Source organism: Cynara cardunculus, assembly GCF_001531365.2.
Source record: "Cynara cardunculus var. scolymus isolate 2C chromosome LG 13, CcrdV1, whole genome shotgun sequence".
Lineage (NCBI taxonomy): Eukaryota > Viridiplantae > Streptophyta > Magnoliopsida > Asterales > Asteraceae > Cynara > Cynara cardunculus.
The window spans coordinates 34,688,214-34,700,264 of record NC_037540.1 but is presented as its reverse complement, the minus strand read 5'-3'; the positions used below and the strand labels follow the sequence as shown (position 1 = coordinate 34,700,264).

The window sequence follows — 12,051 nt, the reverse complement described above, 5'->3', positions numbered from 1 at the left end:
GAGCTTGTCTAAACCGTAAGTGCGGACATGATGTGTGAGTTTACCAAGTAATGATGTGTGAAGTAGACATCTCCCATGACGTTGTTGTTTTGTGATGTAGACACGCACTATAATATAGTTATTTTGTGAAAAATATTATTCTCATCAAGGCATGCTAAATTTATGAAACTTCGTGAAAATTGTTTATCATAAAAGTTGTTGTTCATGCATGAAAACCGTGGATTCACAGGGCCTAAGGCTCACCCAAAATTCTTTTAAAACTTTTTCACCCAAGCGGCTATTTGAGTGGAAAGAAAAATGCAATAAAGAGAGATAAGGATTTCCTCCAAAGAAGGATATGTGCAGATCAAGACATTGTTATATAGAGCAAGGTTATACTTCTCAAAATTGTAATTTAGATGGTGATATAATTTGTAAGTTTAAAAATTTTATTTCCGCTGCAATGTAAGTGTTTGATCTTGAGATACCTATTATGATATATTGAAGTATTTGAATTTTGGGATGTTACATTATCATTTTGGTGTCTTAATGATAGGTCCAAATAGAAAAAACACGATTTACACAAGCTTTTCAGAAGAGATGAGATTTGCTAGATTAATGTGGAACGACGCTTTGAATAAATACCGTAGGTCAGGACAATTCAAGATGTTGATACCCTGATCACAGAAAAAACGATTATAAACTTTCAGCATCAAGTTAGTATGATAAGACATAAAATAATAGTGCTTGGTTGTATAAATAAAGGTAATTTTAAGTAGGGGTGATTTTGTTAAATTATCGACAGTGAATTACATTGGTAAATGTTCCAAAGGGATTGGAGTTGTCCCGTTCAATCAATTGCTTCCACAGCTAAACTAGTGTAAATAAAAGCCTCGGAAATAAAAAAAAATTAATAAACTATTGTCTCTAATAATAATATTTTGAACAAATTGTATGAAAAAGTAATTTATTTTAACTTGATTCTTATTTTAAATAATATACTTTTAAAACTTTCATTTTAATATATGAGATATAAGTGTTAAATATTTAAGTACCCGAGTTACGGGTTGAATAATTAACCGGTTATTATGCTGATGTAACGAGTGATGTGGTATCCGGTTAATGCTTCAACAAATAATACTGAGTTGAATAGTACATCACTCACTACATTAGCATGGTAACCGATTAATACTTCAACCGATAATCCGAATACTAAATTGCCCTAATATTTTCTTGCAAAAAGTTCCATTATGCTCAAGGCCTTGAACCTTTTTAAGACTATCATTCTAAATTTCTAACCTTGATTTTTGTGTTCATTACATTATAAAGTATTCATCTAATTTTCTTAAAATATTATATTACTGTATACATATAACCTTTTAATTTTTAATATTTTAAATTTTACATAACTAATTTTTAACCGACTGACACACATACTTTAATACTAGATAAACATTAAACTATACGAATATAATAGAATAACCCATAAATTTTGGATGTTCTTTTAATTTGCATTAATTTTTTGTTATCGATTTATAGTAGATTTTTGTCTCGCTGGATTAATATAAGCAAACAACTAGTATTATATAAACAACAATCAAATTTCACTAATCACAATGATCAATCAAGAGAGATCTTGTATATAAAATCAACTACTTAGTTAGATTAGAGATTAATTAACACCTCGACGTTTATTTCAACCCCTAATTCAACATTTTTGGAAACTTCCGCTCATAAATTTATTGGGTATTAACTTTATTTATCAACATATAAATCCCTTGAAATCAAAGCCTAAATAAAATGGTGGACTTTATAGGAATGTATTCGATTTTTGCTACATATTTTCTAGTTAAAATTTAATAAAATAATCAATATCAAAAGCCTTCATATTTTTAATAGCAAATTCTGATCTCCAAAATTAAAAAAAAAAAAAAAAAGACAAATATATTTCAAATTTTGAATTATAATATTAATAAAAACTGGAATTTAAGATCTTCCAAGCATGTTTACTCAACCAGTCAAACAAAACCATCTTCACAACAATTCTTCCTTCACCTTCTCACCTCTCACACACAAAACATTTCTTCCATTTTCAGTTCCTCACAATATCCTCCCCTTCCTTCTTTCCATATACTCTTCAAATCTCTCAATCCAAATTAATTAACGAATGGGTTTCCTGATCCAATCATATAATAGCTCCTCAATCTTCCAAGCCCATCAATCATTTCAAAAATAATTTCTGGAAATCATCGGTTTTTCTTTGAAGAAATCATGATGGCAACCAGAGGATCTTCGAACACTGAAGTAGTGATGATGGAAGTTGAAGCAAACAAGCCGCAGGCGGGGAACGGAATAGTGGTCGGAGGGTTGAGTCCGTTAAGCGAGACGATTTGGAAGGAGAAAACGACGACGGATATGGTGGGAGATGTGTCGGCGAAACTGGCGTGGAAGGATCTGACGGTGATGGTGACGTTGAGTAACGGCGAGACTCAAAATGTGTTGGAAGGGCTAACGGGATACGCCGAGCCGGGGACGTTTACGGCTCTCATGGGTCCTTCCGGCTCCGGCAAGTCGACTTTGCTTGATGCTCTTTCCAGCCGGCTTGCAACCAATGCTTTCCTTTCTGGAAGTGTCTTCCTTAACGGCCGTAAAACAAAACTATCCTTTGGCACTGCTGTAAGTCAATCTCCACTCAGAACATATATCTATATCTATATATCACGTAATTAAAAAAATTATTCTAAACATAAATTCCCAACAAATTATGATAAGATTTATAATACGTCGATTTTGAATCTTGATTTTTAATTATTCAAAGAAAAATTATTGCAATTTTTAGCTGAAAAATAAGAGTATTCTGAACAGATTTTATATAATTTTTTAAAAATTAAAATTCTTAGAAAATATTAATTCTAACAGTTTCCTTTAGAAATTCTAATATTAATTACATTATTTAAATATTTTTTCAAAATTACTATCCTTGATAGATTTCTGATCTTTATAAAATATTGATACATCAAAGAAATAATATTTCTTTTAAACAGTTAATTTTAAAGATTTCTTTGGTATTTGTATATTTTGAATCTCTTTTACATACTATTTCCATTTTAAAAGAAAGTTTCAGAAAAGTTTATTATAGTTTTTATTTTAAAGAACTTATCGTAGACTTGTAAACTTCAAGTTTTTGATTTTTAAAACTATTAATTAATTTATCGAGTGTTATAAACCAATAAAATAAACAAAAATTATTTTGTAACCACAAAGAGATTGATGAGTGAGAAGTAAAAAATGATGTGGGAGAAGTGTTAATTCGATGGATTAATTTGCAGGCTTATGTAACACAAGATGATAACTTGATTGGGACACTTACGGTTCGCGAAACCATCTCGTATTCGGCAAGACTACGTCTCCCCGATAAGATGCCATGGTCTGACAAGCGTGCATTGGTTGAAAGCACCATCGTGGAAATGGGGCTTCAAGATTGTGCGGATACAGTGATCGGCAATTGGCACTTGCGAGGTATTAGCGGCGGTGAAAAACGGAGAGTCAGCATTGCCCTCGAAATCTTGATGAGACCAAGATTGCTTTTCCTTGACGAACCAACTAGCGGCCTTGATAGGTTACTCCACCGTCTATTCTAATCAAAATTGAGTTCATGGGACGGTAAATTTGTATAAATGTGAAATAAATTGCTATAAGATTTAAGTCTAGGAGCAATCTTATATGCATTCTATGTAAAAGTGTTACGATGATACTTTTGGACATCTTAACAACTTTTTATAACAGTTTATATTTTTTATGATATTATTCGAAAAAATGACTTACAATAATAAGCGTCCTTTAAAAAACTGTGTTCACGATTATTTCAAAAGTATTGTAATTAAGATTCCCAAAAACCTTTCTATGAAGTTATTGTAAAACTCTTACATAATACATACAATTGTTTGATACTATAATCTGAGACATTGGCTAACTGGAATTTCGTGATATGTTTTTTTGCAGTGCTTCGGCGTTCTTCGTTACTCAGACATTAAGAGGTTTGTCTAGAGATGGCAGGACTGTAATCGCTTCAATTCATCAACCGAGCAGTGAAGTTTTCGAGCTATTCGACCGTTTGTACTTGCTTTCCGGAGGAAAAACCGTTTATTTTGGTCTTGCATCTGAAGCTTATGAGGCAAGTAACTGAACTTTTTTTTTTTCTTTTTCGCATGAATATCGTCAAATTTTTTATTTTTGAAATATAATATTTATATACGATAAATGAAATCATAAAGAATGTGGCCAAATGGTACATAATTGAGCTCAATCTTTTAATTGTTAATCTGCAGTTCTTCGCGCATGCTGGTTTTCCTTGCCCGACGCTTAGAAACCCATCGGATCATTTCTTGCGTTGCATCAATTCCGATTTTGACAAAGTGAAGGCCACTTTGAAAGGATCCATGAAACTTCGGGTATGGTACTAGATTATACTATAATAAAATCGGTTTTATAAGATATCGAATATGTCTAAATCTCGTAATCGATGGTTATATAAAATTTATATTTAAAAAACCAAATAATTGTACGTCCTATATTAAGGTGTCACGGATATGTGGATGCATTTTGGGTAATACTAATAAGTTTTCTTAACATACTTTTGAACTAAAGTGTTTATTTATAGGACATCTTCCTACAAACACATTTTGTTTTACAAGATATTTTTTCAAATACTAAATCATAGAAAGATTAACTATAGAAGGCTCTATTTCAAAATTGGGTCAATCAAAAACCTCATGTAAACTTATTGTAAACTGTAACACCTTTATAGTTTACATAGGAAACACAATATTTGGTCCTATAAATTTAACCTTTGTAAAACATCAACTTATTGTAATACATCTGTATAGGTTACACAATTATAATAGTCAACTAAACATTTAGACATATTTTGTGTTCTATAAAAAGTAGCACATCTTTTGCTCTTGTTCATTTGTTATTCGAATTGAACATAGTTTATGTATGAAAACCGAAAAAAATCACGTTTATGATCAGTTTGAAGCGAGTGATGATCCTTTGGAGAAGGTAACCACCGTTGAAGCTATCCGAGCTCTTACGGATTACTATCGAACCTCTCAGTATTGTTATGCAGCTAACGAGAAAGTACAGGAGATGTCGAAAATTGTAAGTACAGTTGTTTCTTTTTTCTTTCTGAAACGGTCATCATACTGATATATTCATGATGTCTATAAACGAATTTTGATGGCGGAATGCAGAAAGGAACGGTGTTGGATTCAGGCGGCAGTCAGGCGAGTTTCTTTATGCAATCATTTATGTTAACGAAACGATCGTTCATCAACATGTCGAGGGACTTCGGTTACTATTGGTTAAGGCTCGTAATATATGTTTTGGTCACCGTCTGCATTGGAACCATTTATTTGAATGTCGGGACGGGCTACAATTCAATTCTGGCAAGAGGAGCGTGTGCCTCGTTCGTGTTTGGTTTTGTGACATTCATGTCGATCGGAGGGTTTCCTTCATTCGTGGAAGACATGAAGGTGAGTTTCTTGATCATTTTCTTCCAATACAACAAAATTGGATTTATGGGACACCAAAGTATCTAAATGTTTTAATAGACTGCTTTATAAAGACTTAGGTTTATAAGACTAAACAATCATTCCCTTATGTTACAATAAGTTTAATGACGTTTTAACAAGCTTTTTACACTTTTGAAATAAAGTTATATTAGTTATAGGACACTTTTGAGAAGTGTTCTATGAATGTATGGACACATTTTTACAAGAAATTTATTCAAATAATGTTCTTTAAATGTTATTACTACTTTTTATTTCAAAATTATCCTAAAAACTTGTTAAAACATCAAAAAACGTTGTATAAATTTATTGTAACATTTTTACATAGAACGCACAAATGTTTGGTTCTATAAAACAGTTATTAGGACACTTTAAAAATATTTGGCGTCCTATAAACCTAATTTTGTTGTAGTTTCTATATCTTATGATCAAACCTAATTTTGTTGTAGTTTCTATATCTTATGATCAAAAGAAGCGGAGAAGGTAGAATGAAATGATTTTGGTTGCAGGTGTTTCAAAGAGAACGATTGAATGGTCACTATGGTGTGACCGCGTTCGTGATCAGCAACACGATATCCGCGATGCCATTTCTGATTTTGATCACGTTCATCTCCGGAACAATCTGCTATTTTATGGTTCGATTGCACCCTGGATTTATGCACTATTTGTTCTTTGTGTTGTGCCTATATGCAAGTGTAACCGTGGTCGAAAGTCTCATGATGGCCATCGCTAGTGTCGTTCCCAACTTCCTCATGGGCATCATCATCGGGGCCGGAATTCAGGTTCTTGAAAATGCCGTTGTTTCGTTTCTAACAATCGATATCCGTCTAGAAAACTAACAACTAAAAACGTCGATTTCAGGGTATATTCATGTTGGTATCGGGCTATTTCCGACTCCCTAACGATATCCCAAAACCTGTCTGGCGTTATCCCATGTCGTATATTAGTTTCCACTTCTGGGCTCTCCAGGTATGACTTGTGTTTTTTAAGGTGTGAAATACCAATAATGCCCTCGAATCGAAAATCTTACGGGTATTGTATTTATATGCTTGTTTAGGGGCAATACCAAAACGACTTGAACGGGTTGATGTTTGACAACCAGACGCCCGATCTACCGAAGATCCCCGGGGAATATATTCTTGAGTACGTGTTCCAGATCACCATAACGAGATCAAAATGGATCGATCTTAGTGTTATTTTCAGCATGATCATAATCTACCGGATCATCTTCTTCTTAATGATCAAGATCAACGAGGATTTGACGCCTTGGATCCGAGGCTATTTGGCGAGAAATCGGATGAAGCAGAACGGAGTAGGTCAGAACACGACCGTGGCTCCATATGGTCTCACTCAATCCCCATCATTGAGGACGTATGTGGCGGATCATCGGAAGAGATAAACTGATCAGTAGACAATGATCGATAAGTTTGTAGGTGCATCGAATGCTATCGTGTTTGCAATATTAAGTAGAACAAATTGATCATATTTACGCCTGTATATCTATGAGGAATTCAAGCATTCGTTACTCGTCCATCCTAATCTCTTTCTTCACCAATCTCGGTCACGGACTAGGTTTCGAATTCGAATTGTATCCAAAATCAAAACTTAAAGAGCTTGTTTAATATATATGTATACATTATATTGTCAAGTGAAAAAGGGCAAACCGTTCGCAAATCAAGGACTGTTATCCTTATGCGGTTAGGATCAGGACTGGTTATGACATCCGGAAGACCGAGTCAGCCCAATCGTATAAAAATTGGCTATTGTTTTTAGTTTATAGATTGATAGGGGTTTAATTCTCGGGGTACTAAGATAAACCTTAGATACTGTACTGCTAGTTGTGTACCCGCACAATGCGGCGGGATGTAAAAGTTCTATCAAGATATATTCAATTTTTAAATCTCAAATTTTTGCAAGATATCCTTGAGATCTTGATGGTTCACATGTTCCATTAAGAGTTTCTTGCAGTGTAACAGATACAGGAGTCAGGTCCCCAATTGTCTCTATCCTGATTGTAGATGTAGAGGCTACTAAGTCGGTGAACATGTCTTTCATTCTTAACAAATTCCCCTCCAAATGATCCAGATGTTTTGTCCCCTCAATAAGCACCTCAATGATTTCTTCCGTTGAAAATGAAACTATCAGAACACAAAATATTTTAGATTCTTGAAGAAAAAAGAAATGAAGATTCTTATTTACTCGTCAGAGAAGAGTTGAGATCGGACTCCCCTATGTTGTTCTAAATCTAAGATCAAGGGAGGCTTGGTGAAATAACCATACAATTCTATTTAAAATCAGAATGTCTTCAAAATTCATCATTGACAAACTTGTTTTGGGATTTTACTTCAGGATCAAGTTATGCGACTCTTAGATTTATGTTCATAATGAGTGCACATAAATTCCAAAACATGCTTGTCAAGATGGTGGTAAAAACTTTGAACAAATAATAGTGAAATGTCGGAAAAAAAACCAACGATTTTGACATGAGCAATAACATTTATATAGACGCACAACAATATCCTTTCTGGATTGTCCCAAAAGAAAACCAACACATCCCCGTTCATGAAAGTTCCAACACCTCTTTGTTTATTACAAAATATTAATAATGTCAACTGTAGTTAGTAAGATCTTATTGTTTATTCTCGGATATCAAAATGAATTGTTAGTAAGCGCTAATTAGGTTAGAGTCTTCTTCCTCACTACCGGGTAAGAGTCTCGATTCTTTCTATATATCTTACCAACTAATATTTTTAGTCTTTATCATGTTCAATCAATAAGATAAATGATATAAGTAAGCATTAACTCGAGAAATATTTAATATTCAGCCGTTAATCTAATCTAATAAGCGTTACTATTTAAGTAAGTTATATCATTATTAATTATTAAAAAAGTTGACGTTGATACCTAGAAAATTCATGTACAATCATGGAGTACCAATCCTTGTGTGTGTGCGCTCTCAACAATGACTCGAGGTCCACTCCAATACAAAAATCGTGAAAAAAAACTTTGTAATTAAAAAAGTTTGTAAACAAAATGGCAACTTATTAACAAAAAGGTATAAAACCAACCATAAAAAAAGACTATACAGTAATAGTTCAGTTTCATACACCAAATCTAAAATATTTGCCAAATCAAAGCTTGGCTGCTATCAAGCCATTTGAAACCGCCTTCGGAGCAATTGCGTCTTTAACATGGTTGCTGCTATCTTTCACATCTGACTCACAAGCTCCGGGTGGAACGTCTATCGCTCGGGAGCAATTAAAGAACCCATGTGGCTGCAACACAATCTCAATTTAAATCCCAACAAATATACAACTATTTATGTATTCAAATAGCATTTGGCCGACCATTTAACATACCTGAAGCATAAACACGATCAGTTCCACTGGCATTATAGGCCAGTCTTCCAACCTAGGAACATGAGTGATACCGAATACATACCTGCAATTTTCAATATATATAAAATGTTTGATAAGCACTTGCTGTCAAAAGGATCAGTAAATGTGACCGGGAATTTACTCACCAGAGGACGATATCGGTTTCTTCAAGAGAGCGATTTTGCTGGACCCATGAGGCCAGGCCTTCGCCAACCCTTGGATTTTGATTAGGGAACTCTCCTCTAGGAAAATCATCAGCAGATGCATAAAGTGTAACTCACAGATTATGCTTCAGAAAAACAACCATTCTCAAAAACTTGGCTTCTGAACCTGCCAAAGGTAAGCAATTGGAACCAGGTGTAACAGCTTGTACCAAATCAATTGTCTAGTCCTATTTACAGTTCTTGTATTCTTAACCTGAATAATACAAGATTAAGATAAGCCATCACAAAATAATTTAAGCAACGTTCACTTATGTTTTGTGTAATAAAAATGAATATTTTATGAAAATATCGACGTTCTTAAAAGGAACAACAATAGGCTGCTTACAATCCAATGACGAATAGATAATGGACTACAATCCAGCATCGCTTGAGATTCAGATTTAAGAAGTGTTTCCTGTGTATAAAAGGCATTATTGTGAACATTATCTTTTCTGGTTCTTCAATTTCAACATCAACTTCAACAACCTACAAGCACAACACACACACACACATATATATATAATTATATATATGTATGTATTATGCATGCATTGGTGGCTTCAATTATTAAATTCTCATAATTATCAAACGATGCATACAGTAGTGGAGATATATATTTGATAAATCAAAAACCCCTTCCCCCCCCCCATATATATATATATATATATGTATTCATTCAGTAGAATGAAAGCAGAAGAACATATCGACATCCATTGTGTAATTAGTACCAAATCTAAAACAAAAGAAATTAGAAAACAATACCTACCTAGCTAGTTATTTCCCGATCTTCATCTTTTTTCTTATTTCATGTGCCGTGTTGAATATCCCAAGTGTTGGCCGATTGCACACATAACATAATTTCTTCCTTCCATGGTGTAGCATATACTTATACCAAAACAACAATTAAGCATAAAAGACAACACACAATAATCTTATTAATAAAATAGATGATAATGAGAATTTGATTACCTTTAAAACACACTTCTCACATAAATAATGCTTACAGTTGGTAACAACAAGGTTAACAAATGGATCTCTGCAAATAAAACAAGCAAAGGGAAGTCCATCATCTTCATTTCAACATCATCTTCATCATTTTTTAATGCCAATTTCCTCTTTCTTTCCTTCTCTGATGCCAACCAGACTTATAATCGCCGTAATCATGTAAAAATTTACATGACTCACCGTAACCACAATAACCAGTTTGTTTATAGTCCTTACACACATCTCGTTGGTAATCGAATCTAGTGTTGAAAGTTACTCTTAAATCTAACAATAACAATCTTTACTTTTGTAACTTGTGTAACAGTTTAAAGTTGAAGGACTGGTAGTGCAAATGTTCGAAAGACTGGGTGACAAGTACAGGGGGCGCACCTCACTTTATGGAATTGTTCAAGGGTAGCGGAGCAAATAATACTATCTTGGAGGACCTTCTTTGCAAATTTTGGATTAATATATAACTGCCATCTTCTTCAAATTTCAAAAAAAATATATTTCATTTTTCTTCATCCAAGTCTTTTGATTTTCTTTAGCTCCATATTTTCTCTCTAGCTTGTTCGTTGTATATCTGTTAATCACTTTGGTTAACAATATTTTAGGTCTAGAGATTACTTTGTATTTTCTACATTGTTTGTAAGTGTATCGATATTCTTGAATAAAGTTCGTTTATACTTTTGTTCATGGTATTAGAGCACCTAAAGATCCACTGTTCGTTTTCTCTAAGGATCTGTTCATCTTCTTTGATTGGTGGAGCGTCTCAGGTAAGTTTTCTGTTCTCATTCTTACCTGTTAATTTTTACTTGTTGAGTAAATGATTGTCCATAGTCGGTTGCGTTCAGATCCATGAGATCTTGGTTGTACCAACAAAAGTGACAAAATACTCATTGTCCTTTCTTTTTCTTGTTGCAAGTGAATCGGTTGTGTACAGATCCATGAAAATATTTCTCTTCTGGTTTACATTTCTATATCGAGGATAGATCTGTTCTTTGTTTGTCTTGAGCAAGTGAATCGGCTCTAGCTGTTGTTTCGATGATCCATGAGATCTCGATCTTCACTCATCCGTGATGCTCACGGTTATCTTGTTCTGTTTGGTTCTGTTTTAAGATTTGTAGTCTTCTTGATTGATGATATTCTTGTTCCTGTTGTATGTTCCTTTTCGTTTATAGATCTGAATATTGAATGTTCAGAGCAAGTGAATCGGCTCTAGGTGTTGTTTCGATGATCCACGAGATCTCGATCTTCACTCATCCGTGATGCTCTCGCTTATCTTGCCTTATTTGGTTCGATTTTTTCAAGATTTGTATTCTTTTTGATTGATGATATTCTTGTTTCTGCTGAATGTTTCATTTCGTTTATAGATCTGAATATTGTTTGTTTGGAGCAAGTGAATCGGCTCTAGATGTTGTTTCGATGATCCACGAGATCTCGATCTTCACTCTTCCGTGATGCTCCTGGTTATCTTGCCATGTTTGGTTCGGTTTTTCAAGATCTGTATCCTTTTTAATTGATGATATTCTCGACTCTGTTGTATGTTTCTTTTTTGTTTATTGATCTGAATATTATTTGTTCGGAGCAAGTGAATCGACTCTAGATGTTGCTTCGATGATCCAGGTGATCTCGATCTTCACTCATCCAGGATGCTCTCTTTTGACTCTAGATCTGTATCTTAGTTATTGTTATTGAGCAAATGACCAACTCTGGTGGTTGCGATCGTCCTTCGAGAAATCGATCATCCACACAACTGTGATGTTTCTCTGTTTGGGTCTTATAGATCTTGCTGGTTTTCAGCTCATTAATTGTTACTTCTTGTTTTTTTATGCTTATCTAGTTGTATTACTTCATGCTTGTTGTTCGTTTCCTTACAAAGATCTGTGAAGTAAGTTCTGGTTCCTTGAAGTTCCAGATTGTGTTTGTTCAGGTTAT

The 12,051-nt window shown here is 33.9% G+C and overlaps 1 protein-coding gene across 2 annotated transcripts; it reads left to right on the top strand.

The window, feature by feature from the left end:
- The first annotated feature begins 2,033 nt into the window (after positions 1 to 2,033).
- On the top strand, positions 2,034 to 7,212 carry LOC112525981 (ABC transporter G family member 11). Of its 2 annotated transcripts, XM_025136324.1 has the most exons (10): positions 2,034 to 2,655; positions 3,309 to 3,598; positions 3,982 to 4,153; positions 4,308 to 4,430; positions 5,011 to 5,040; positions 5,125 to 5,139; positions 5,232 to 5,513; positions 6,059 to 6,331; positions 6,411 to 6,518; positions 6,607 to 7,212. In XM_025136324.1, exons 1-10 carry the CDS (start codon positions 2,251 to 2,253, stop codon positions 6,946 to 6,948), a joined length of 2,040 nt encoding a protein of 679 aa, XP_024992092.1. In that variant the 5' UTR covers positions 2,034 to 2,250; the 3' UTR covers positions 6,949 to 7,212. The 2 variants fall into 2 exon arrangements, with proteins under 2 accessions (XP_024992092.1, XP_024992091.1); XM_025136323.1 differs by having other exon boundaries at positions 5,011 to 5,139.
- The last annotated feature ends 4,839 nt before the right edge of the window (positions 7,213 to 12,051 follow it).